This window comes from Alosa sapidissima, chromosome 9 (assembly GCF_018492685.1).
Source record: "Alosa sapidissima isolate fAloSap1 chromosome 9, fAloSap1.pri, whole genome shotgun sequence".
NCBI classification, from domain to species: Eukaryota; Metazoa; Chordata; class Actinopteri; order Clupeiformes; family Clupeidae; genus Alosa; species Alosa sapidissima.
The window spans coordinates 35,362,564-35,389,190 of record NC_055965.1 but is presented as its reverse complement, the minus strand read 5'-3'; the positions used below and the strand labels follow the sequence as shown (position 1 = coordinate 35,389,190).

Sequence of the window (26,627 nt, the reverse complement as noted above, 5' to 3'; positions counted from 1 at the left end):
TTTTTGTGTGCATAATATCATAAATGCAACCCAATTGATATGACATGCTACTGCCAATTTAATTGCTAACCTATTTGATCTGACAAGCAAAGGCTAATATAACAGCTATCCCATTTGATCTTACAAGCTGGCGCTAATATAATGGCTAACCCATTTGATCTGACACTGTAATAAAACAGCCCATTTGATTTGACAATGCAATGCCATTACACCTGTAAACTCATTTCATAAAACCATACCATGCAACAACCCCACATCATCAGACAAACTAATAAAAGTCTCGTCTCAGACTCCGATGGTCTCGTCTGACGGTCAGAGGCTGCTGGAGGCGCCAGTCTCTGAAGATGAAGATGAAGATGAAGAAGATGGTGATGATGATGATGATGAAGATGGAGAGTGCAGTCATTCAGGTAGGGAGTGCTGAGGAAAAGCAACACACACTGCCCTATATGGGCCTTTTTTGCTGCCATCTGCGAAACGGCCGATATTAGCGGCCGATATTTCAGATATGCTGACCAGGACTAAATGGCCGATAAGCATCGCCAGCCTGTTCTAAGAGTGCAGATCTGAAAACTTTCCATAGGGAGTAGCAGAGGGATATGTAAGATTAAAGTTTTTTTCTTCTCTCTCTCTTCTAATTTTTTTTGTTGAAAAAATGTGAAATGTATTTTGAATACTTGTTTGCCAGCAAAGGTGTATCCAAAAAATGATCAATAAAAATATCGGTTTTAATATCATATCGGCCCAGAATTTCAATATCGGTGCATCACTAATTTTAAAAAAATTGTGTTTGTGCTTCCTGTGCAGATGCAAATTAGCTTAAGGCTAACTGATAAGAGGGGAAAAACATATATAAAGGCTGTGTTGCAGGTTAACCACCACTGGCAATTATTGGGTACATAAAGCACTCAAGATATAATTTTTAAGATGTCTCCAAATGGTGTTAAGACCAATTTTTGTCGTTTTTGGTATTAGAGGGGTTTTTTTTACGCAATTCGTTGGCGAAATGTAGGCAATTACCCTGGCTTAGGCTATTTGGGGGCTAGCCTTTATTTGTCCAAAACTGAAGCATAGCTAGAATCCCGGCCATAATTTGAGGTGTGTTTTAGGCATAGTGCAAGCCCTAATCTCTGACTGAAAGTGTGCATTTTCCTGGTGGTGACACCCCGAACCCTCTCTAACTATTGGGCTTAAGTATGAAAAAATGTCTGACCGGTCACAAGTTCACCAAGGTCCCGATAACGTAATGTTTCATGTAGGGTTCATGTCAATTCATTACTAACATTTAAAAACAGCCAAACTATGAAAAACGTATAATCTGGAAGATATGGTAGTTGGTTTTAACCACATATGCATCATGGAATCCTACAGTAAAAGCTGGTGATCTAGTTGGTTTTAACAACAGATGCATCATGGAATCCTACAGTAAAAGCCAGTGATGTAGTTGGTTTTAACAACAACAGATGCATCATGGAATCCTACAGTAAAAGCCGGTGATGTAGTTGGTTTTAACAACACAGACGCATTGTGTCTGCCATGCATCCTGCGTCCATTTGGTGCGTCGGTCATGTCATGAACATGGGGGCTCACAAACATGCCTCCAGATTGTAGCGCTGTGCCGGGCCTTGGCTGCCTATAGGTATAAGTGTGTATATATACTCGTTTGATCCCATTAGGGAAATTTGGTCTCTGCATTTATCCCAATCCGTGAATTAGTGAAACACAGTGAACACACAAGGGCACTTCAGCCGTGCCTACTGGTCGGGGTTCGAACCGGCAACCCTCCGGTTGTCCGAAGCGCTAGTAGGACACGGCTACCCCTTATGCCTGCCGGATGGCTGCAGCAACTCAAGTTAAGTAAAACCGATTATTTCCGGGGGGGGGGGGAGCAAGGCACTTATCCCCTCACTGCTCCCCGAGCGCCACTGTTGTAGCAGGCAGCTTACTGCGTCGGGATTAGTGTGTGCTTCACCTCACTGTGTGCTGTGTGTGTTTCACTAATTCACGGATTGGGATAAATGCAGAGACCAAATTTCCCTCACGGGATCAAAAGAGTATATATACTTACTTATACTTAAAAATTACTGGGATTTTAACGGAACTGAAGCATTCCGTAGCGTCTGCTGCACCAGATACTTCAACTATGTGACCGTTGTATCTTCCCTGTAAGTCCAAGAGTAAATCTCACAAATTTCAGCTACAGAACCTTAAACTGTCCTAGTCCAGTATGTGTTTGCTTCGGTGACTGTATGTTGCTTTTTTGTGTTACACAGGAAAAATGTCATCTCCTTCGCCCTCAAACTCACAAACGGAGATGAAGAAAGGGTCACATTACTACTGCTCTGAGTGTGGCAAAACCTTCCGACTGTTGTCTGCACTGCAGAAACACCATCAGAAAATACACACAGAGGAGAGGAAGCACTACTGTTTTCCGTGTGGCAGGAATTTCACTTCCAATAGGTATCTCAAAGATCACCTCCGTGCTATTCACACCAGAAAGAGAAAGAGACCATCCCGCTTAACTGAACGTGTACATATCGAGGATGACAAATGCATTTACACAAAAAAGAAGTACCACTGTATGCAGTGTGGCAAGAGTTTCACTCAAATGGGAACCCTTAAACTGCACCAGTACACTCACACAGAAGAGAAACCGTACCACTGTTTTCAATGTGGCAAGAGGTTCACCTTGAAGGGAAGCCTTGAACTGCACCAGCATCTTCACACAGGAGAGAGACCATACCAATGCACTCAGTGTGGGAAGGGTTTCATTCAGAGGGAAAATCTCAGAGTACATGAGCGCATTCACACAGGAGAGAGGCCGTTTCAATGTCCCCAATGTGGCAAGGGCTTCATTCAAAAGGGAAACCTTAAACTGCACATACGCACTCACACAGGAGAGAGACCGTTCAAATGCACCCAATGTGGCCAGGGTTTTATTTCAAGTTCAAATCTCAAAGTACATCAGCGTATTCACTATAGAGAGGAGCCGCATTAATTCAAGGGTTTCAGTCAAAAGAATAATCTCAAAGTACATCAGCGTATTCACATGGGAGAGCCCTTGTCCATGTACTCAATGTGGGAAGGGTTTCTGTCAAATCAATACTCTGGAAGTACATCAGCACATTCACACAAGAGAGAAGTCTTACCAGTAAAGCAAGAGTCAGATTAACACAACATCAGCTCAGTCACATAGGAGAAGGGCCGACACACTGCACTCCGTGAGTTTCACTCGAGAGGTCAAACTTAAACAACGCCACCTCATGGTGTGCTGTGAAGTCGCTTGATTGTTGGCGGGGGAGGGGGATTAGCAATGGGTTAGGGTTAGTCAATAAATGGCAATGGAGCACTAACCTGACTCTCGCCAGATGAATTTGGGAACATAGGACTATTAGGAACATAGAACCCTTGTGAACATAGAACCCCTGGGAACACATAACCCCTAAGAACATAAGACCCTAGGAACATAGGACCATAGGAACTAGGAGTTATAGTACCCTGAGGTTTTAGAACGGCTTTGTGAAAAGTTTTTGTAGGACCTTCTTAAGAACACTGTTAAGAAAGTTCTTAGGAAGATATTGGTGAATGAGGCCCAATGGACCCTGGGAACATAGGACTATTAAGAACATAGAACCCTATAAACATAGGACCCTTGTGAACATAGAACCCCTGGGAACACATGACCCCTAAGAACATAAGACCCTTGGGAACATGTTTGTTGTAGTACTGTCATGGAGTCCCTCGCACTGATGCCATTATCATTTTCCTCTAATTTGTCCACTCTCCACCATCTCTTAGATTTTTACTGGCGGTTACATGGTGATGTGTAGCTCAGCTTGTTCTTACTGTAGCGTGACAGACCAAACCAGTTTTTGTATTATAGGGAATACAAAACCTAACTTGACTCTCGCCAGAATTTCGTTCCGCCTAGCTCCACTCATCCATCTGGGATCGATCCATTGGAGTGGTGCTTCAGAAGGCTGGGCCTAATCAAAAAATGCTTGCATATGATTGGATAAGCCACTTGTCCGTCATCTATTGACGTGCTACTTCAACCACTCACATCGAAGCCAACCCGTGACTCTGAGAACAGTCTCACAGTCGCCTCTACGCTATGTCACATCTATGAAACTCCCGCCCTGCGTCCTGATTGGCTCTACCATACAATCTCGTGCTGAAATCACTCTCAACGGAACCGATCCCAGATGGATGTGAGTGGACCTAGGCGGAGCGAAATTCATCTGGCGAGAGTCAGGTTAATGGAGCATAGAAGCACGTCAAAATAATTCGCTATTTTCAAACCACTCAAAACTAGCCGTACACTTCAGTCAAATAAGTGGTGACTGGGAATTGCAGTGTGGATATTGCCTTAAGCCACCTGCACACATCTCATAACGCTGAATCGTGCAACACAAACACACGACACATTCAGCCGAATCTTAAAATATACGCTCTAGGTGGGTTTGGCGTACATAGAAGAATGATTATGCTGACAAGACACCCCATGCCTGAGATGGTTATGGTGGAGGGTCAGTGATATTGTGGGGCTATTTGTATTGCGATGATTATGGTGGAGGGTCAAATATCGTCGGGCTATTTGTATTCCAAAGGCCCAGGCAAAGTCCTTAGCGTTTTTTTTATTGGTACAAAATGTGGTGATCTAGCCTACCAATAAAAAAAAAAGGCTAAGGAGCAGATTCTGGTGTGCGGACTCAACGTTCTTCTACTTGCTTGTGCCTTCCTGTCCAGCACCCGGTACTCAACTATTTGGATGTGCGTGCTGCACCCTTGAACTTGAAGAGAGGCTTAACAAGGGATTACATGCCAATAATTGAGACACTTGTCTCTTTGTAAAAAAAACATAACACACTATAGTCTTTATTAAATTTGCTTCCCTTTCTAGGTTGGGTGTCTTGTGGTAGAAATGTTGTATTACTAACGAATCTTATGAAATTTATGAAATAGAATTGATTACTAATAAGTTTATATGTATTAGAAATGAATGCTAATCTACATTTATTCCATAGAAGTGATTAACATTACATTTTCATATATTATGTGTTTGCTTTTCTTTACACTCAATACTATGCATCAACTTTGCTTTGTCTGTTATTTGTTCTCTCCATGTCACGACTCTCTAAATAAAGGTCATGCAGTAGGTGGCGATGAGATTACTTTTCCTCCCTATGGGCCAAAGCTGGAGCTAATGCCATAGTAACAAGCCCTGCTCAACTGTCAGGGCCACAGATCAAGCATCACAATAGATGTTGCTACGGTTACGACCCCTTTTGTCACGAGTGAAAGGTATTCTGCCTGAGGCATGAGTATTAGGAGTATCCTGGCAGGGAGTATACTATGGCAAGGGAATGCTGAAGGATGTATTGTATTGACCAATTAACTTACTTGGAGTAGTCACATGACTTATGGCCTGTGGATCATATGCTATGTGTCCAAGTGTCCATGTATTGTATTTCTGCATGTATGAAGAATTATGGAAAAGACCATCGTAACATGTGATTTGTATTACCACGATGTAATTACCATGGAAAAGACCATCATAGTGAACTATTATAGAGTCACGATGTAACTAACTATAATATAATAACTATCGTGAATAAACTTGTAGTGATTTCTCACACCTGGGTGTGCCTGGGAATTTACACACACACACACATATGAGTATGCCTGGAGATTTGCACACTCTCACACACTCATACACATACACACACCTGAGTGTGCCTTGAGAGTTACACACACACATATTAGTATGCCTTGAGATGTGCACACACACATATGAGTGTGCACACATACACACACCTGGGTTTTCCTGGGAATTTACACTCTCACACACACACACATATGAGTATGCCTGGAGATGTGCACGCACACACATACATAATACAGTGCACACACACACCTGATTTGCATGCACACACACACGCACCTGGGGGTGCCTGGAGATTTGCACACTCACACACCTGATTTGCATGCACACTCACACACGCACCTGGGGGTGCCTGGAGATTTTTGACCACACTCTTCATTGGTTTCATTGCTCGTAATCTAATAATGATTTTATATCCCATAGTATTATAATCCCACAATGATTTATTTCCCTGTTATCAACTTTGCTAGTATAAATATTGGACACTGCACGCACATGGCACAGAGCTGCTTATAAATAGTGCACCAGTGCATATCTAGGAGTACAATTGGAACACACCATACCACTAGATCGTTCAAAAGTAATCTTTTTGGAAGGATTGGGATTCATTAATTCAGAAAAAATAAGGATTAGATTAGAATAGATTTAATAGATTTCCATTACATTGACACAAAGGAATGCTCTTAGAGTCTAACCAGAAGTGCAAAAAAAAGCAGAAAAGTGACTACTATAGGTAGTGCAGTAAACAGCATTACACACATAGGGCAGTGTAAAGCAAAGATTCTAGAACAAGAAAGTTCCATTATCAGCATCATAGTTGGCCCCACAAGGCTTCCGTTTTAACATTCCATATGTTATCTTAATACAGAGGAAGTAGATTGGGAACTAAATAGAATGTTTAAGCTTGAACGTTCTATTTGGTTCCCTGCATTAAGAACTACCTGGGTACCCCACGTTTTTGTTAAAATGTAGGCTGAAATAACCAGTATATTGAACTACCCATGGGTACCCCACATATTTTATATATAAAATGTATTCTGAAAAAAAAAAAACAGTATATGGGTACCTCACGTTGTTGTAGATTTATTCTGAAACAACCAGTAGTTATATTGCAAGATCAATATTAGGATACACTTCTTTGAGGGACTACTCGTAGAGGTAGTTCCAATGCAATTAACCCCCCCCTTCCTTGATATCGAAGGAGACTACAAATAGTTCCTCTTCTTCATTTAAAAGGTTAACAGATTCAACAATATGTATTGTATGGCCAGTGACCAATGTTAACAACAAACTCAGTTTCACTGCTGCAAGTACAAAGTTGGCTGTAAATATGCTTATATTTAACGAACCAGCTAGCTTTGTGATAACAAAATCTTACCTTTTATGTGTTTAGTCCACAGAAAGTTATCCACATAACGATTACATCCACAGTTATGGAGGAATTGTTTTGGGGAAGCAGTTGCACTTTATCCCACTTTTGCTGCCCTTTTTAAAATTAAACCACTTAAATCCATAGCCTAGATGAGCATTGTGCATAACGTTACAACTATGTTGACATGATGGTAGCAGCTAAAGCTAAATTCCCAAGACACATCACGTCATAAAAGTTGTAGGCTACAAACGCAAAAACGTAATGACAGCTCGTTCGTGGTGTTGCCTAGTGCTGCCTAATTGAAATGGTATAGGCAAGGTTTATCTTATATTAGGTTATTATGTGTGGCACATTTATTGGGCTTTAGCCTCTTTTAATTTATTTGATAAGGAACTGATAAAAACTGAGCAGCAGAAAAGCTGTCAAAGTCGATACATAAATAGTTTATTATTATAATAAGGTTATTAATACTATTACTTTACTACTATTACTATTATTACTGTTATTATTATTATTCGGATGAGCCAATAATGTAAATCTGAGTCTGAAATGTTGGCTACAAACAGTCTGTAACTGCACTGCTGCTATTATAAATTGTTAACCTTCGGGAACTATTTGAGGCTTCCATTAGCCGCCATTGTTGAAAAAAATGGAACATTAGCGTCAATGGAGTTGTCGCAACTCTACCTTTGGCTCTGGTATGGACCCTTTCAACAAGGTAAACAAAAACAATGCTTGAATGTTCTATTTGGGCCCCAATCTACTTCCTCTGCATTAAGATAACATATGGAATGTTAAAACGGAAGCCTTGTGGGGCCAACTATGATGCTGATAATGGAACTCTCTTGCTCTTAAAATGAATGTGTTGAAAACAACACATTTGTTTTAAGAGTGTACAGTGAGGTCTGGGTAATGCTTACAGTAAGGTTATATGCAGTAAATGAATAGACACATAGTGCAGTGTAGACTGTAAGGGCAACATTATAGGTATGTGCAGTATCATGAAAAGTAGACAGGGGTGTCATATTACCAAAACATCACAAAGCCACTTGACTATCTTGATCAAGAACAATTACGGAAGGACTTGTCATTCTGATTCCACTGACAGTTTAATTGCCACAGTGTACTTCCTTCTGAGATTACGCATTTTAGTGGTTAACCAAGGACCAGGAGGACGAAAAGAATCAACGGGGCGACGGAATGGTGACGTCGAGCGGAAGTGATTGGAAGCAAGCGAGTGGAGTGCGGAGTGGCGGTTTGTTTGTATCTCCAAGAGATATTTTCTTTATTTTTAAAGTTTATTTGCCGGTTTGGCATAATCTGATTTGTGACTGGGTCTGGATAGTATAATGGAGGAGGAAGATGGGAGTGAGGATTGGTTAAAAAGGTCTAGAGGACTGAGGGAATGGGGAAAGGGCCATCGAAGAGGAGTATTGAAGAGGTAACTGATGAAGTAGGTAGAGATGTGAGAAGAGGAGTATTGAAGAGGTAACTGATGAAGTAGGTAGAGATGTGAGAAGGAAGTTAAATCAGGAAGATGATTTGAAAGTAGTCGTTAAATTTAAAGAGGGGCATGATATAAGCGAAATTGGTTTGTTTGCATTGACGAGTGGATTGAAAAAGGCAGTAGGAGACATAGAAAGGGCAAAGATGTTACGGGATTGTAGATTACTAATTAAATGCAGGAACAGTGAGCAAAGAGAGAAGGCTATGAGATTACTAGCCTGGGTGTTCCCATGCTGCCTTGCGCGCGATTTGATTCATGCTGCTAAGGCAGCCTGGAGACCATGGAGCAAATTTTCGCCTGAGATAGGGAACCAATCACAGAACAGGTGGGAAAGCGAGACGATGATGAGCTATGCACAGACGCATTTGATAGACATCCGTGGCACCCAATAAACGGATCTGGGCATTTTTTTCAAATACGAGAAAATGAACGTTTGGTTCCCAGACCACGTCTCTTTGAGAAGTGGTGGCGCTAGCCAGGCTATGAGATTACAGTCGGTGTGTAAGAAAGAAGTGAGCGAAGTACAAAGCTTTGTAGGTATACTGTAAGAACAAAGGGAGTGATATCAGGTATACCAATTGGGGGAAAATTGGACGATCTCAAAAAGAATATTAAGGGAGGAACTGTAGTGGATATAAAAAGATTAAAAGCCAAGCGTAATGGAGAGAAAGTAGATAGCACTACAGTACTTTTGGAGTTCAAGGAGCAAGTGTTGCCAGATAAAGTGATGGTGGGATATTTGAGTTTCAGGGTGTGTGAGTACATTCCTCCACCAACTCGATGCTATAGATGCCAAAGGTATGGTCATATAGCAAATGTTTGCAAAGGGAAATTAAGATGTGGGAAGATGGTGGAGGAGAGCACGAATATGGGAAATGTGGAGAGGGGGTTGAGAGGAAATGTTGTAACTGTGGTGGGGATCATACGGCTGCATATGGGGGCTGTCCTGTAAGCAAAAGGGCAGTGGTGGTGCAGCAGATACGGACAACACAAAACATTACATATGCTGAGGCTGTAAAGGTTGTCAATATGGAAAGGAAAGAGACAAATGAGGTACCGGCAACTCAAGGTAGTGGTGCTGAATGCAGAAGGCCAAAGGAGGATGTGATAAGTACAGAGAAATTGATACTGTTCATTGCCTATGTGGTTAATTGTTCTGATCAAGCTAAAACGAGAACTGAGAAAATAAAAATAATTGTTAAAGCTGCTGCAACATTTTTGAATGTGGATAATTTATCATGGGAAAAGATACAAGCTGATCTTATACAGGGTGAAACAAATGATCCATCATTAACACCTGTAAGAACTTATTGATTTTACAGTGGAATGCAAGAAGTCTTATAGCAAATGGGCAGGAGTTAAAAGGTTTTATTTATCATTTTAAAAGTTTATTTATAATTTAAAAGGGAAAAGTTTTGTGATTCTATTGGTAGAACTACACCAATACAACAAGTGTGGGGTATGATAAAGAAAATGAGGGGTAATGGGAGAGAATATGAGTATCCAATGATGATGGATGATAACAGGATTATTACTAATAGTAGAGACAAGGCTGAAGTTATAGCAAAGACATTAGTAAAGGTACATAGTGAAGCAAATTTAGATCAGGTAGAAAGGGAAGGAAGGGAAGCTACTAAACTAAGATATAGTGCTGAGTTGGGTAATGATATTGAGGAAGGTGGTGTGATGGAGGTTCTATTTACAATGAAGGAACTGAATTGTGCTTTGAAGAAGGTGGGTAAATCCACACCAGGGAATGAAGGAACTGAATTGTGCTTTGAAGAAGGTGGGTAAATCCACACCAGGGAATGAAGGAACTGAATTGTGCTTTGAAGAAGGTGGGTAAATCCACACCAGGGAACGAAGGAACTGAATTGTGCTTTGAAGAAGGTGGGTAAATCCACACCAGGGAACGACAAGGTTTGCTATGCAATGATAACTGATAAAGGTAAGGAAGTAATATTGGCTCTTTTTAATAAAATATGGGTAGAAGGGGTAATTCCTTGTAGTTGGAAGGAATCAATTATTATTCCTATTAGGAAACCTGGTAAAGACGCTAAATTGCCTAGTAGTTATAGGCCTCAGTTAGATAGACATCTCAGTTGGGTAAGACCATGGAACGAATGGTAAATGATAGATTAGTATTCTTTTTAGAAACTAAAGATGCATTAAGGAATTACCAGAGTGGTTTTAGGAAAGGCAGGGGGACCATGGACCCAACTGTGTTACTTGAAGATGACATAAAGAAAGCTCAGGTAAACAAAGAAACAGTTTTAGCTATATTTTTTTTATAAGAAAGCATATGACATGATGTGGAAGGAGGGGCTTCTTATCAAATTATATCAGTTGGGAGTAAAGGGGAGAGGGTTTGCGTGGGTAAAATCTTTTTTATCTGGGAGGAAAATTAGAGTTAAAGTAAATGGGGTTTTGAGTGAGGAATATGAGGTAGACAATGGTACTCCTCAAGGGAGTATTATTAGCCCATTACTATTTTCAGTAATGATAAATGAGATATTTAAAAATGTAGAAAGGTCTATTGGTGTAGCTTTATTTGCAGATGATGGAGCAATGTGGAAAAGGGGAAGAAATGTCAGTCACATTGTAAATAAGATGCAACAAGCAGTGGATACAGTTCACAAATGGACAATTGAATGGGGATTCAGGATAGATGTGGAAAAAAAACTAATTAATTTTCTTTACCAGGAAGAAAATAAGTCAGGAGTTAAAGATTCAAATATCAGGTAAGGAATTGGAAAGAGTAGAGAACTTTAAATATCTAGGTATATGGTTTGACAAAAGATTAACATGGGCAGTTCATATTCAGAAGATGGTAGAAAAGTGTAAAAAGGTATTGAATGTAATGAGGTGTTTGCGTGGGGTGGAATGGGGTGCAACTAGGAGTGCTATGCATACAATATATACTGGACTGATTAGATCAGTTTTTGATTATGGGTGTGTTGTATATGGGTCTGCTGCTAAGACGGCTTTAAATAAACTAGACAGAGTGCAGAGTCGAGGTTTAAGACTATGTTGTGGAGCCATGAAGACAACTCCAGTGGCAGCCATTCAAGTAGAGATGGGGGAGTTGCCTTTAGATCTCAGAAGGGACCAGCTTAGCCTGGTATTTTGGGCAAACCTTAAAGGTCATAGGGAAGACCATTTTAGTCAATCTACATTGGTAGAGTGTCAAGAGAGACATAATGGTACAAAGAGTAGTTTTGGGTGGACTATTAAACAGAAAATAAATGAGATGGAAATAGCCTTGTTGGATCTAAGTCCTACAGTAGTGTTTCCAAGAGTTCCTCTATGGACTCTTGAAGATCCTTTAGTTGATCTCATTCTCTTGGAAGAAGCTAAGAATGGGGATATAGATTGTAATGTGGTGCAGGGGTATTTAAGTGAAAGATATGGCGATAGGATTATATTGTACACAGATGGGTCCAAAAGGGATGTGAGAGTGGGGGTGGCTTTTGTTATTCCAAAATTAAAAGTAGTAACACAAAAAAGAATTAATGATAATTTAGCAGTCTATACAGCAGAACTAATTGCTATTTTAATGGCGCTCTCTTGGGCTGAGAGTAACAGGCCAAGAAGTTTAGTAATTGCTTCAGACTCAGCGTCAGCTCTGATGAGTATTCAGAACATTAATTCACAATCCAGACAAGACATTGTTATAGAAATTGTCCAAATGGCTAGTACATTAATTAAAGCTGGAGTCAGTGTTGGACTTGTATGGGTTCCTGCCCATACAGGAGTAACAGGGAATGAGTTGGCTGATAAGTATGCAAAAAAGGCAACAGAAATGGAGTATATACATTTAAACATTAAGTATAGTAAAGCTGAGGTGAAATCAATCATTAAAGGAAAGATAAAGGAGAAATGGCAAGTATTGTGGGATAATGGTCAGACTGGTAGGAAACTAGATATCCAAAAAAGAGTGGGGGTGAGTAGAAGTACTTGCAGAAATGCACAGAAGGAGAACATCATTTCAAGAATGAGATTTGGGCACACAGGGTTAAACAGTACATTATTTTTAATGAAAAAACATGTTGATGGGGGGTGTAGTGTATGTAACACACAGGATACCATAGAGCATGCTATTGAAGAATGTAGTAGATATAATAATGAGAGGCAACAATCCAGCAGCTAGAAGATGAAGAGATAGCTTTGAAAGTAAGGGATATTTTGCTAAGGAATTCTGGTGATTTTTGTCTTGGGTTTGTCTTTTCCTTTTTTAGAAGAACAGGTTTAATAAAGATGATTTAAGTGTAGGGAAATATTTTATTCAGACCCACACTCCATTTCAGAAGGTGGCGGTAATGCGACCAGACGTTGTTTGCCAACCGCCATAAAAACAAGAAGAAGAAGAAGAAGAAGAAAAGAATCAACTTCTCATCCTACACGGTAGAGGGCGGTAAACTTCTATGCTCCACTAAACCTTGTAAAGCTGGCAGTCGAGGAAGAAAAGCCAAACAAACCCAAGTTCCGTGGAGCTAGCGACAGTAAATCTGTTTGTTGTGAGTCGCTTATACTTAGGTATTTAGTACGGAAAAGTGTGCTCAGGTATATCTAAACCTATATCTCACGGAGGAGGTTGCAATTTTAAAAAAAAAACTCAGTATGTAAACGTTATCCTTAATCTTAACTGGAAGGCAACACGCAGCAGGGTTCGACTTTGCGCTGCCTCCGTTTGAAACATTAAGGCTTAATTTAAACTGAGAAAGACTGAACACAAACAATATGCCTCCCAAAAGAAAATCCTACTCTGCAGATTACAAACTGCAGGTAGTAAAATATGCAGCAGAAAACGGTAATCGAGCAGCAGAAAGAAAGTTTGGAGTGAGTGAGAAAGTTGTGAGGGACTGGCGAAAAGTAGAGGCTACTCTTACTGCAATGAGGAAAACAAAGAAAGCTAATCGCGGGCTGAAAGCGAGATGGCCAGAGCTGGAGGAACGAGTCCTCAAATGGGTGCATCAACAACGTGCTGCCGGGAGAGCCTGGTCAACGGTCGAGTTACGTCTCCACGCGCTGGTCGTCGCCCAGGAGTTGAACATACATGACTTTGCAGGTGGGCCTTCTTGGTGCAACCGCTTCAAGCAACGCAACCGTCAATCTATCAGAATCAGACCACGCCGGACAACGTTGTGTCAGAAACTTCCAGCAGACAAAGCCAAGGACGACAGTTTCCGTGAGTTTGTTGAAAAGCAGGTAACTGAACACAAAGTGTCATCGGATCATTAAATTATTTGAAGGAACTTTTACTACGCCACCAAATATTCGATTTTCGGGGCACGTTGACTTCCAGTCCAGCCTGGTTAACACCAGACCGCTTGGCAAATCTCAAATGTTGTTGACTCGATTGCAACCCCAGGGTTTTAATGGGTTTCGAGAAAAGACCTGCTACCATTCCCCTTTGCGTAGACATTATCACATTACCATAGTCACTTTGCACGTCTGAGGTTTGGAGCAACAGTGTTGTGTTATAATGGTGTTGTAATAGAGGTGTGTGTGTGTGTGTGTGTGTGTGTGTGTGTGCAGATGAACGAGGTTCGTCAGCATATGGACTTGAATCACAAGCAAGCCTGCATCGACCTGGAGAAGGCCACCCAATGCATCATACAAGCATTTCAGGTAAGACACACACATTGAATGTGTATTGTGTTGTGATATTCATTCTTTCTCTCCACACACACACACACACACACACACACACACACACACACACACACATACCTGTATATGGCCATCTCTGCAGTATTTTTTCATACTCACAGGATAGTTTAACTACACACACGCACACACTTTGACACCTAGACTGCACATACACACATGATTTGAACGGCCTTTTTGCAGTGGTGGAATGTAACAAAGTACAAATACTTCGTTACTGTACTTAAGTAAATTTTCCACGTATTTGTACTTTACTTAAGTAGAATCTATAGAGCATACTTTTGACTTTTACTTTGTTACATTTTGCAGCAATTATCTGTACTTTTACTCCGCTACATTTCTACAACACCATCGTTCCTTTTTACGATACATTTTATGATCAGTTTTTTCTCTCTCTTTGACAAACACGTTTGTTTCACCAGGGGGCTGGGTTGCTACCAAAGATAGAGCGCCACGTGTCCCGCTTCTAAATCTTTGAAACTAGTCTAGACCAGGCAAAGCGTGAGCTTGTAGTCATCTGCATTTGGTAGGCTATATTCACCAGACCCATGGCTATACTGGACATGCAACTGTGTTCTGTGCCCTGAGCATATGCTTGCCTTTCTCTGTCTATTATCTGCAGCGTTAGGGCCTCCTCTCCGATGAGATTTCTAGTCCACGGATCAGCGAAGTTACAGGCTATGCCCATGTGTCTGTCACACGTCTGATCATTTGCAGCACAAATGAATGGTAGACTATAACCGCTGTCCGAAAAAAACTAAACATGTTCCAGATTAAAATATTTCTTGATTGTGTGATCAAATAAAGTGGCATAGCCTACATTTTGGGGGGTAGTAAAGTGAGCGCTTATTCAATGTTTATGCGCATCTGTGCAAGTGAAACTGAACCTTATCATAAAGACACCTTTCTCAACAACTTTTCTGTTCAATCTGGACCAGCAGAATTGGCATTATGATCCAGCGGACGTTTCCCTTGTTTACCCCGTTAAACTTCAGGCTCTCGTGTTTTACTGAATGATATTTAACTCAGCAGATCACCCTAGATAACCAGAATCAGTCTCCAGAATTGTAAGTCAGAATGTAAACTGGGCCACAGATGGTAAGCACAATTACCGTATTTTCCGGACTATAAGTCTCTCCTGAGTATAAGTCGCATCAGTCAAAAAATGCATCATGAACAGGAAAAAAACATATATAAGTCGCACCGGACTATAAGTTGCATTTATTCAGAAAAGTATTTCACAAAATCCAAAACCAAAAACAGAGACTATATAACTGGATTATTGAGGCCAAAAGGATTAATGTTAATGAAGACAAAGGAGTGAAGGGAGCCAAGAGGAGGGCAGGAAGGTAATTGCAAAGCAAAAGATTCACTGAAAAAAAATGCCATGTGGTGCACCAAAATGTATTTAAAATGCGGAGAATACAATGCAATCAAGCATTTTGGGCGATGTGGAGTCACAAGCTGGCAGCAGATTAAATGCTCACGAGAGAGAAAAAGATGCAGTTTTAGACTTGACTGAAGCAAGCCAGGCGATAGGCCAATAGGCCCGACAGTAATTGTAAAGCAATTTACAAAAGATTCACTGAACAAAAATGCTGATATGATGCATGAAAATGTAGCTAAAAATGTGGAGAATGCAATGCAATCAAGCATTTTGGGCGATGTGTTGTCACAAGCTGGCAGCAGATTAAATACTCATGATCGAGAAAAAGACGGTTTTAAAAGGACGTGACCGAAGCTGAGGCAAGCCATGCAATAGGCCTATAGGCCCGACGGTAATTGTAAAGCAATTTACAAAAGATTCACTAAACAAAAATGCTGATGTGGTACATGAAAATTTAGCTAAAAATGTGGAGAATGCAATGCAATCAAGCATTTTGGACGATGTGGAATTACAAGCCGGCAGCAGATTAAATGCTTGAGAGAGAAAAAGATGCGGTTTTAAAAGGACGTGCAGGTGATATTTAGAAATTTATTTCACAAAATCCAAGACTAAGAACAGACCGACTATGTCAGACAGAGGCCAAAAATATTGAGAATTCTACAGGGAATGTTGAAGATGAAGGAGTGAATAGTGGCAAGAGGCAAGCCGAAGGCTGCTGACAAGGGCCTGATGCTATTGTAAAGCAATTTACAAAAGATTCACTGAACTCAAATGCTGATGTGGTACATGAAAATTTAGCTAAAAATGTGGAGAATGCAATGCAATCAATCATTTTGTACGATATATTGGCACAGGCTGGCATGCAGCAGAACAATTGCTTGGCTGGCCACCTCCGAGAGAGCGAGAGAAAAAAAGATGCACATTTAAAACCAGGGCCTAAATTTCAGTGCGGGATTGTGGGTATTGCGCATAAATTATTACGTATTGAGCATAGGCTACTAATAGAAATTCCCACACATTTTACAGCGCTGTCTGACGTTAATCTAATAATGGAGCGGCCTGAATGCGGGACTATTGACTGGACGGGCCAACTCTGACTTCAATTGAACCCCATGCAGAGACACACACACACACACACACGCGCAGGACCACTTTGGGGGTGCCTCTCTCTCTCTCTCTCAGCAGGATTTGTCACCGCTGAAGTCAAATTATAGCCTATAGGTGCTTCTACATCAACCGCTATCGACAGGAAAGGAAAACAAACATTTAGCGATCAGGAACCGTCAGGAATTTTGCAAACACAGAAGCATGACGGCCTATAATATAACACGAGAGAACATGGATGTGTTCTCCATTTGAGAAACGTTATAATGGATTGCGGACGTGAACAGACAGCTTTCTGTGCATATTCACGTGAAAGATAGCAAAAAAGATAGATAGATAGATAGCAAAACAGCGATCAAATATTACATAGCAGTGAGTTTTGTTTTCAAATGTTTTCATGCATGTCTAGATAACAGGTGAGGAATGTTTAGGTGACAGACTATCGTAAATCCTCAAAGTATGGCTGGGCAAAGCACAGCACCTTTATTTGGACCATGGCTTGTAGGCTATTCGAGTCAGCTATAGGCCTTTATTTCTTGCGTTTTACTGTGAGGCATAGGCCTATATCAATGGCAATGGTTCATTAAGTTTCATGTATGAAAGAGTGTTGGGATTTCCATCCACTTATTGCGAGATAAGGCATCCGCTTTCATTCATTCATGGAACGTGTGCTGTGCTGCAAGGGAAACTTTATTCCAAGAGGTCTAAGATGGCCTACATTTAGTTCTTTTTTAAATTATGCATGATTTACTTTTTTTATAAAATTCGTAGGCTGATGCCTGGCAGCAACAATTGTGTTTAAATGTAGGTTATTGCTTCAGCCTCTAGCTCAGAAAGGGGCTGCGTGCGACTTGAGAGCAACGTGTTGGAGAGTCATGGTGTGGGACAATGACTTTTCATTGGCAACAATATTAAACCAACCAACAATATAAATTATTAAGAAGAGCTCTTTTATGAGTTAAATTGAAACAAAATTATACTGGCTTTTATTTGTCCGAATCTGAGGCCCGGCTATAAATAGAATCCTGGCCATAATTTGAGCATTTAGAGTATGCACATGTGTTTCAGGCATAGCAAGCACTAATCTCTGACTGAAAGTGCACAGGACTTGTGCATTTGAGAGCGCTCTCTCGAGGCTGTAGATGGTAATGTTTCATATAGGGTTCATGTCAGTTAATATAAATGAACATTTAAAAACATTCAATTATATCATTTTTTTCATATATAAGTCGCACCTGGACCAGCCAAGGACCAGCCAAACTATGAAAAAAAGTGTGACTTATAGTCCGGAAAATACGGTACATCAGCTTAAAACTATCTAGCCTAGTATAAGCTAAAACTAGCTTTATTAAAATGCCACACCTCATAGGCTCACAGCCACAGATCTGAGCGGTCTTCAGCACCCTTTGACTTGCTCTGCGGTGGTGAGCCGTGCACTTCCCATCCCGTTAGTATGCTTTCGATGGAGCAGTGGAGTATGGGTAATGTAGTCCCGTTAGTATCCTTTCAATGGAGCAGTGGAGTATGGGTAATGTAGTGCAGTATGGGTAACGTAGTGCAGTAGTGAAGTATGGGTTGTATAAGTATATATACTCTTTTGATGTGCATCCCGTTAGTATGCTTTCAGTGGTGCTTCTGTAGAAGGAAGAGGGTGCTGGGACTCATGCCAAATATCTTCTATTTGGTTCCCAATCTACTTCCTCTGCATTAAGATAACATATGGAATGTTAAAACGGAAGCCTTGTGGGGCCAACTATGATGCTGATAATGGAACTCTCTTGAAAGGGTCCATTTACTCTTTTGATCCCGTGAGGGAAATTCGGTCTCTGCATTTATCCCAATCCGTGAATTAGTGAAACACACTCAGCACACAGTGAGGTGAAGCACACACAAATCCCGACGCAGTGAGCTGCCTGCAACAACAGCGGCGCTCAGGGAGCAGTGAGGTGTTAGGTGCCTTGCTCAAGGACACTTCAGCCGTGCCTACTGGTCGGGGTTCAAACCGGCAACCCTCCGGTTACAAGTCCGAAGCGCTAACCAGTAGGCCACAGCTGGTGCTTCTGTAGAAGGAACAGAGGGTGCTGGGACCCATGCCAAATGTCTTGAGTCTTCTTAGGTGGAAGAGGCGTTGTTGTGACTTTTTAACATTTCCTCTGTGCATCCCATGTGAGGTCTTCTGTGATGGAATTTAGAACAGCTTACCCTCTCCACAGCTGCACACTTGATTGTAATAGGGGCCAGATGTGTTTCAGTGTTTTGAGTTGTGTGTGTGTGTTTACCTGTTTGATGTGTTTGTCATCAGCATGAAGTAGATCAGAACCAGGAGCTCTGCATGTTGATTCGTCGTCTGGAAGAGAAGGAGGCGGAGATTGGGCGGAGTCTGACAGAGCAGGTGGAGGCAAACAAGCAGCTGAAGCTGAAGATCGATGAACTGCAGAAACACCTGGAGGAGAAGAACAACTCACTGACACAAGCCAACCAGGTGAGTGTGTGTGTGTTAGAGTGTGGCTACCCGACCCGAGCCCGACGGGGTTCGGACAAATATTTAGAAATTATAGTCGGGTTCGGTTCGGGTTTGGACACATGGGGGCGATATGCATTGGAAGCTTTACATTTAAAATTCCTTATTATGTTGGGTATCCAACAGGTCTGCTTTACATGATTCAAACGTTTGTTTGTTGAGAATAAAGTAAAATGTAAAAAAGACCTAATAGCGTGCAAGATTTGTTTATCGTGACTAAATGCACACGCGTTGTCACGACTACACAAACAAATGTTTATGCACATTTCGCACATAAGCACAGTCTTGGGTGGCGTTAAAAAAAAGTTGTTAGCCTATCAGGAGATTTTTGCGTTGCATAGGGGAGACCGGGGCTGGTTGGAACAGGGGCAGGTTGAAACACTGTTAATATCCAGGCTACTAGAGGGAGCTGCAACAAAATTCCAACACTAAACTGATGGCCTTATTGAGTAGCGTAAACTCACGTATGTAACTGGTCTCCAGGTCCCTTTAGGTGAGAACAACTTTTTAATTTTGTAGTGTCAAAACTTATGCAAAACTTATAGAATATGCACCTCCCACTAAATACATCTTAGAAGGGTAATAGTTAGGGATATAAAAAAAAAAGATTGATTATAATTGATTGCTAGGGGACTCATCTAAATTTTAAAATGAAGTTTGAAAACCTGAGGTGACTGATATTAGCAGGCTAACAGCATTTGTGCAAAAAAGTTTGACCTAATGTGGGCACACTGATTTTGGGGTTGGTTGGCACATACATTCCCTATGGCTATTTTGTGACAAATCTATAAACTTTGTATTTTATGCATAAAAACATCATCAATCTTTATTTTAACATTGCTATTGTAATTACTGAACATAGTTTCACATTTGGAAGCATTTCAGACATTTTTAAACATTTGAAGTTAAAAAAAAATCGGTAGGGAGCAAATTGATCTTGACGGTGGGCCCTACTGAAGAAAAACACACAGGAAAGACATCAGCAAAGCCCTACAGGCAGTGTGATATAGATGAGCACTTCAAACAAAACCAAAAGGAGTACTGCAAAGGACTATAACATAGGTGTTCCAACCAACCCCAACTACATGTGCCAACCAACCCCGTGCATGGGGCAGGTTGGCACACATGCACAACACCACTTTAATCATAAATAACTCAAAACAAGGGATCATTTGTTGACATTGAATGTATACATTTTGTAGCTGAGATCCCAAGCTTTCAGTTAATAACAATTTGACCATTTCAACGCATTGTAAGACGGAGAAATATAGCCGAGAGTGAAAAGTGTTAGGTTAGGCTATAAGGTCGTCTCGTTCAACTGGATGAGGATTTGCTCGAGTTGCCCCAATTAACGTCGATGCTGCATATGGATCAGTGACAGAGGCACTGTAGTTTCAAAGACTGTTGCAGTTCATTTCAAGACTTTTCGTCAATGGTAAGACAAGAATTCTATTTCAATAGGCTATGCTTGCTTGGGCCTCTTGTGTTAATGTGCGCTGTGTGTGACCTGCGTGCGTGCATGCTCATCTGATTCTGTAGACAATTTGTTGTGTGTTCCGTTTAATGGGCTAACGTGAATGTTTAATCACTAGCATGGGAATAAATGAGGCATCATCTGCGTCGGGCTCAGGTCGGGTTCGGACATAAAAATGAAAATGCCTGTCGGATTCGGACCCAACTCTGTCGGACGCGGGTCGGGTTCGGACAGAAATGTGTGGCCCGATCCGCACTCTAGTGTGTGTGTGTTTGAAGAGACTTCATGCGATCAAGACACACACACACCTGCTAACATAAGAGTTACATACAGAGTAACAGAGTAGAGTTACTCAGTAGATCTGGGTTATTTGTTTGCCTTACTGTTGTCATATGAACCAAAGATTCTAGAGCAGAGCGTAGCGCTGTTGTTGTTTTTTTTTTTTTTTTTTTCAAAATTAGTTATTTTCGTTTTTTTTTTTGCAGAATGTGCAAGTTGAAGTCCTAAAAAAGCAATTCCATGTTTCAGATAACAGCATTGGTTGCTTGACCATTAGTGTTCTTTTGTTCTGTCGGCCAATCAGCTGTATGCTAGAAGTAACCTCATGGCTACTTATACTGAAACAGCATGCTGTTTGTTTACAATTGGAATGGAGATGGACAAAGCACAGCCGGTTGCAGATTAGTTGAATCGTGGTTGCAGCAACACAGATCTATGGAAGTACTTTTGCGAAGAGCCCACTCCAGATTCTGAAGATGAGTGCTCTGATGATGAAGGCGACTGCATTACATTGGATAACATCCCTAATCTAGAGCTGACCTTAGCCGAAGATAATTACAACGAGGAAGAATCTCTCGGTCTGGCCGCAGAGAAGCTAGATCGTAAGATATCAGATGCTATCTCCACAATTACATTTGACGGGGATAAAGACCGCGAAATGGAAAAAATCCGTAACTTTGACTGCAGATGTTATGGAAGAAGAAAGGAAAACTCTCTCCTTGGTACACGTTCGTGTAGTCACAAACTTTCTCCAGAAGTAATGTACAACATACGCTTGGATTCTCTGGCTGCCGAAAGAGAGTGGCAGGACATGCGAATAATTGGGCATCTCGAAGCAAGCAGACGTACTTCAGAGATAACAACATCAACCAAAAAGCTCCCGAAAAAAAGAAAGTGTGCCCGGACAACTTATTGCATTGGAGGCACTGATGTCTGCAGGAACACCTTTCTGTTTCTTATGGGGTAAGTTATCTACTTTGCGTTTTGTGTCCATTCGAGATAATATGGTTTGCAAACGTGATCTCATGTTTGTTTTAGACTACTTTATCCATTGCTACTAGCTGGTTCTGTAACCCATTACAGATAGTTTCGATGGGTCATTAGCATCATATGACGACTAGTTTCGATGGGCAATTAATTTGAATGTGTGAATAATGTTGACTAATAGCAGGTACCTGGTGCCTTGTCATTGTCTGTGATGCTAATTATTTTGAGACTAGCCTACTGGAACAGTTTAGATGAGCATCCAGAGTCAGGTGACTAATGATGTGAAATGTCTTTGTTTGCCTTTTTCAGAATTTGCAAAAGCACCCTCACTGATATAATCAAACACTCTGAGGAGAATGGGGCAAGACCACGGTTAAGAAAGAAGAACTCAAAGCCACAGTCACCAGTCTGGTTCATCAACTCTGAACATATCAACAGAGTTGTGGAATTTATAAAAAACTATGCAGAAGACCATTCCATCATGCTGCCTGGCCGACATCCTGGGCATAAGGACTACAGGCATGTGAAGTTGTTGCCAACCCATGTGTCCAAGGCCTCAGTTTGGCGTCTCTACACGAAGTCTGCTAAGGAGCTTGGTATGTATATACATTGATTTAGAATTGAGTGCTTGTGATGTGAAGCACTATTAGCAACTAGTATAATTAACCATAAACCTATCTGTTTTCAGGTGAGCGTGCAGTTTGTAGAACAAGCTTTATAGCACTGTGGAACCAACTTCTCCCACACATCAGAAGTTGCAGGCCACACACAGATCTTTGCTGGCAGTGCCAAAGTAATAACGACCTGCTGATACGAAGTGCAAACCTCCCAGATGATAGAAAGTCTGCAGCGGTCAAGAAGCAACACGATCATCTTGCCCTTGTGCAGAAAGAGAGGGCTTTGTACAACGAGCTGACTGCTGCCTGCAAAAAGACATGTGCTGACACTAAGGTGTCTTTTGGACCCTCCCCACCAGCAAGTAAAAACATCAGGATGCATTACAGCTTTGATTTGGCACAGCAGGTACTATTTAACACACATTTACTTCACTAGAGAGCTTACTTTACTTGGTCTAGAGAGAGCGCTGTAATTTCAAATCTTGTATACATCCTGTTTTTTGGTAATAAAATCATTTTCATTTCAACAAAGTATCTTCTAATTCATCATCCATCAAATGACACACATAGTAACTGCAATGGTTAACCATGGTTCAGACCACTACAACACACTCTGCACTGCAGGCTGACAGATCAGTGACCGTGACAGGGGGAGGGTTGGTCTTAATGTCATGCAAATGAGGACCATTGTGTTCCCCTCCCATGGATTCAGGGAGAAAGTAGCCAATCTTTCTTGAGATGTGTATACTTTAAAATGGCTACAACTTCTTCAAATGTTATCGGATTTCCACGTGCAAGACATTGTTAGAAAGCTTAAAACCTACACTTTCTGAATCTGTGAATAACTCAAAATGCCTCAAAACGCACTTGCGACCCTCAATTCCACGCCTGGTCACAATTTGGTCTCTGCATTTATACCAATCCGTGAATTAGTGAAAGACACTCAGCACACAGTGAGGTGAAGCACACACTAATCCCGGCGGAGCAGTGAGGGGTGAGGTGCCTTGCTCAAGGGGAGCAGTGAGGGGTTAGGTGCCTTGCTCAAGGGGAGCAGTGAGGGGTGAGGTGCCTTGCTCAAGGGGAGCAGTGAGGGGTTAGGTGCCTTGCTCAAGGGGAGCAGTGAGGGGTGAGGTGCCTTGCTCAAGGGGAGCAGTGAGGGGTGAGGTGCCTTGCTCAAGGGGAGCAGTGAGGGGTTAGGTGCCTTGCTCAAGGGGAGCAGTGAGGGGTTAGGTGCCTTGCTCAAGGGGAGCAGTGAGGGGTGAGGTGCCTTGCTCAAGGGGAGCAGTGAGGGGTGAGGTGCCTTGCTCAAGGGGAGCAGTGAGGGGTTAGGTGCCTTGCTCAAGGGGAGCAGTGAGGGGTGAGGTGCCTTGCTCAAGGGGAGCAGTGAGGGGTTAGGTGCCTTGCTCAAGGGGAGCAGTGAGGGGTTAGGTGCCTTGCTCAAGGGGAGCAGTGAGGGGTTAGGTGCCTTGCTCAAGCACGGCACGGCAGCTGCACGGCAACCCTCCGGTTACAAGCAGAGACTTTCTAATGAGGAGACACAAAAATACTCCATAGAAATGCATGGGGCTAGTTTGTCACGCCAATATGGCCGTTGTCTACACATATCGAACCCCTTCCTCGGCAAAACGTCGACATGTGAATACATTGAGCCAATCATATGGTGTGTTGTGAAGACATCGTGCCAATCATGTGTTGTGATCTCGCCGCTGGAGCGAGATTGGTGTCGTGAAGCCTTGCGCACGCGCATTTCTGCCGAAATGGATGCCCGACGAGTGCCCAAAAAGCGTTGTCATATGGCCGTCGAGTGGAGGGACTTAAAGGACTTTGTTACAAGTCCGAAGCACTAACCAGTAGGCCACGGCTAAAATTTACGGCTAACAGTTTCTTCCAGTAGCAGCAACTGGAATCCATGCATTTCCACAGAATTATTTTTGGAATCTGATCCCTTATCATACCTGTTCATTCTTACTCGTCGCTCGACTTATCGTGACTAAATTCAAGATGGCTGCAAACACTAAACTTCGTGAAGATACTGTCTGTATAAATAGTCTTGTAAGTAAATGACCAGTGCTTTTTCAAAGTTCTCAATGTCTCGTTTTAAATGTCAGGGCCCTCGGAAGTCTACCAATGAAGTGTGGAGATACATTGAGCGTCGTAAATGGTGTAAAACAGTGATTTATTTGCATGGCTAGCCCGATGCCGAAGCACCACCATTGAAAAAGCTGTTGATAGCATCGGCTAACTAGCCCCAGATTTTGGAGTGCAGGGGACAAGCCGAGATGGGCTATGAGACATACGTTCACACTCGGTATCATGTTTTGATATTGACACTTTAGGTCAATATCACACCTGAATTACATCAATATGAAATTACTATTATACTACTATACTTACTTGGCTATTAGTAATTATGCAGGTCACAGACTATGAATTATTAAAAAAATATGAACTTAATATGAATTACAAAATATATGAATGTATTGAAACATATGACATGATGCCATCTCTTTAGGTGACTGTCTTTTTTGGACAGTTCTACAAAAGGTTATACTGCTTTGTGAATTACCTCAGTCAAAGCATTTTCACAAATAAAGTAGGCCTACTTTGATTTTCTGTAATCCTTACTGTTTACCTTTGATTATTATTTTTTAATAAGCATCAAAATTATCAGTGTGATTTTGGTCTTACTAACCTTAATTGCCCTAAATTAAAAAAAAAAAAAATCGCAACTATTTTTGCAATTTTCACTTACTCCCGCAATTTCTCCACAAGAAACAGCTAAAAACACAGCAACTTCCATCCAGGCATTTTAGGTCGAAACAGTCTCAAAAAACCTTGTGAAATCCTGGAGGGACTGATTTTCTACCTATCCCTTACTGCCACTGGGGAAAAAAAAAAAATTCCCTACCGACCCATGGCCTCAACTGACAACCAACAGGAACCAAACCTTTTTTTTTTTTTTATGCCTTATTGGGAAAATAAGTCCCGACAGGGCTTTATTATCCCCGACAGGGATTTATTTTCCCAATAATGACCGCTTATTACAGGGCTACTTGCCAAAACGAAACGATAAACTCCCCACGATGTGACTCTTTAGCCTACATAGCCTAGGCAATAGCTTCTTTGTTACCGTTTCGTCGTGGCTTTTGGTGAGAAACAAATAGCAAAAGCACACGCTGAACTTGAATCAAACATTCTTAAGAACTCAGCTGATATAACTCTAACTGCATTTTCCGTTCTTGGAATGAGTATTCGCGAAGTTTAAGCTCATTACTTGCAGCTGATGACTCTGAAGCTATCGGAGAACCAGGGCCTTCAGCTTTCGCTGAGAGAATCTGCTTCTCCACTAGGCCTGACTCAACAGCTTTAAATAAAGACTCCTTAAGCTTTTTATCATCACTGGAAAGAGAAATCGAGTAATGAGCCGCAATCTCGACTAATTGTTCTTTAGTGCATTGTGCCAAAAGAACATCTGACGGACTCTCAATAAAGTTTTCTACCACTGACATTTTGACTAATTGCCACTAACGAAATCGAAAAGGTCTGTGATAGACAGAATATCCACTATGAAAGAACTATTGTGTTTACTGATTTCGTTTCCTCCCTCCACACCCAAAGAACAGGCCTTTATTACTCAAAAATATCCAGTATGAAAGAACATTCTGTATGAAAGAACTAGGTTGACTAATTTCGTTTCCTCCCTCCACACCAAAAGAACAGGCCTATTGCTCAAAAAACAATTAACCAGGAAGAGGGGAAAAAATCGAAGCCACAAAATCTAAGCTTTTGCTATACAAAGCCACAGCAAAAACACGTCCTTTGTCCAACCCGAACAACGATTTGGACACAGAAAAAATGCACACAGCGGAAAAAAAACTGCACGAGTCAAAAAACAGCCTTGCAACTAGACTAACAAAAATGGCATCTCCAAAAAAGTTTGACCAAAAAATCTCAGAAAACGATAATTCGAAAATACAACGCTGTAACCTACCCCTTGGGCACGAAACTCTGGTCCCTACTTACCTACCCCAAAACTAACATAAA

The 26,627-nt window shown here is 41.4% G+C and overlaps 2 protein-coding genes across 35 annotated transcripts in view; both read left to right on the top strand.

Annotated features, from left to right (window-relative positions):
* Positions 1 to 26,627, top strand: part of LOC121718788 (NACHT, LRR and PYD domains-containing protein 3-like) — a 1,510,793-nt gene that overhangs the window by 386,214 nt on the left and 1,097,952 nt on the right. The window lies entirely within an intron of this gene.
* Positions 1 to 26,627, top strand: part of LOC121718821 (oocyte zinc finger protein XlCOF22-like) — a 201,861-nt gene that overhangs the window by 151,603 nt on the left and 23,631 nt on the right. For 10 of the 25 annotated variants that reach the window (XR_006034031.1, XR_006034032.1, XR_006034033.1 and 7 more), the window contains exons 1-4: positions 19,093 to 19,187; positions 21,356 to 21,942; positions 22,276 to 22,562; positions 22,655 to 22,989. The exons of 9 other annotated variants lie outside the window; for them this stretch is intronic. Coding sequence is in view for 12 of the 16 variants with exons in the window: in XM_042104103.1 (XP_041960037.1) it covers positions 21,638 to 21,942; positions 22,276 to 22,562; positions 22,655 to 22,989 (927 nt within the window). In the remaining 4 variants the exon portion in view is untranslated. Of the gene's footprint in view, positions 1 to 289; positions 411 to 2,273; positions 4,025 to 5,147; positions 5,637 to 13,012; positions 13,753 to 14,082; positions 14,176 to 19,007; positions 19,188 to 21,355; positions 21,943 to 22,275; positions 22,563 to 22,654; positions 22,990 to 26,627 lie in introns of those variants that run through there. 6 more of the 25 variants (XM_042104131.1, XM_042104114.1, XM_042104106.1 and 3 more) reach the window with 6 other exon arrangements.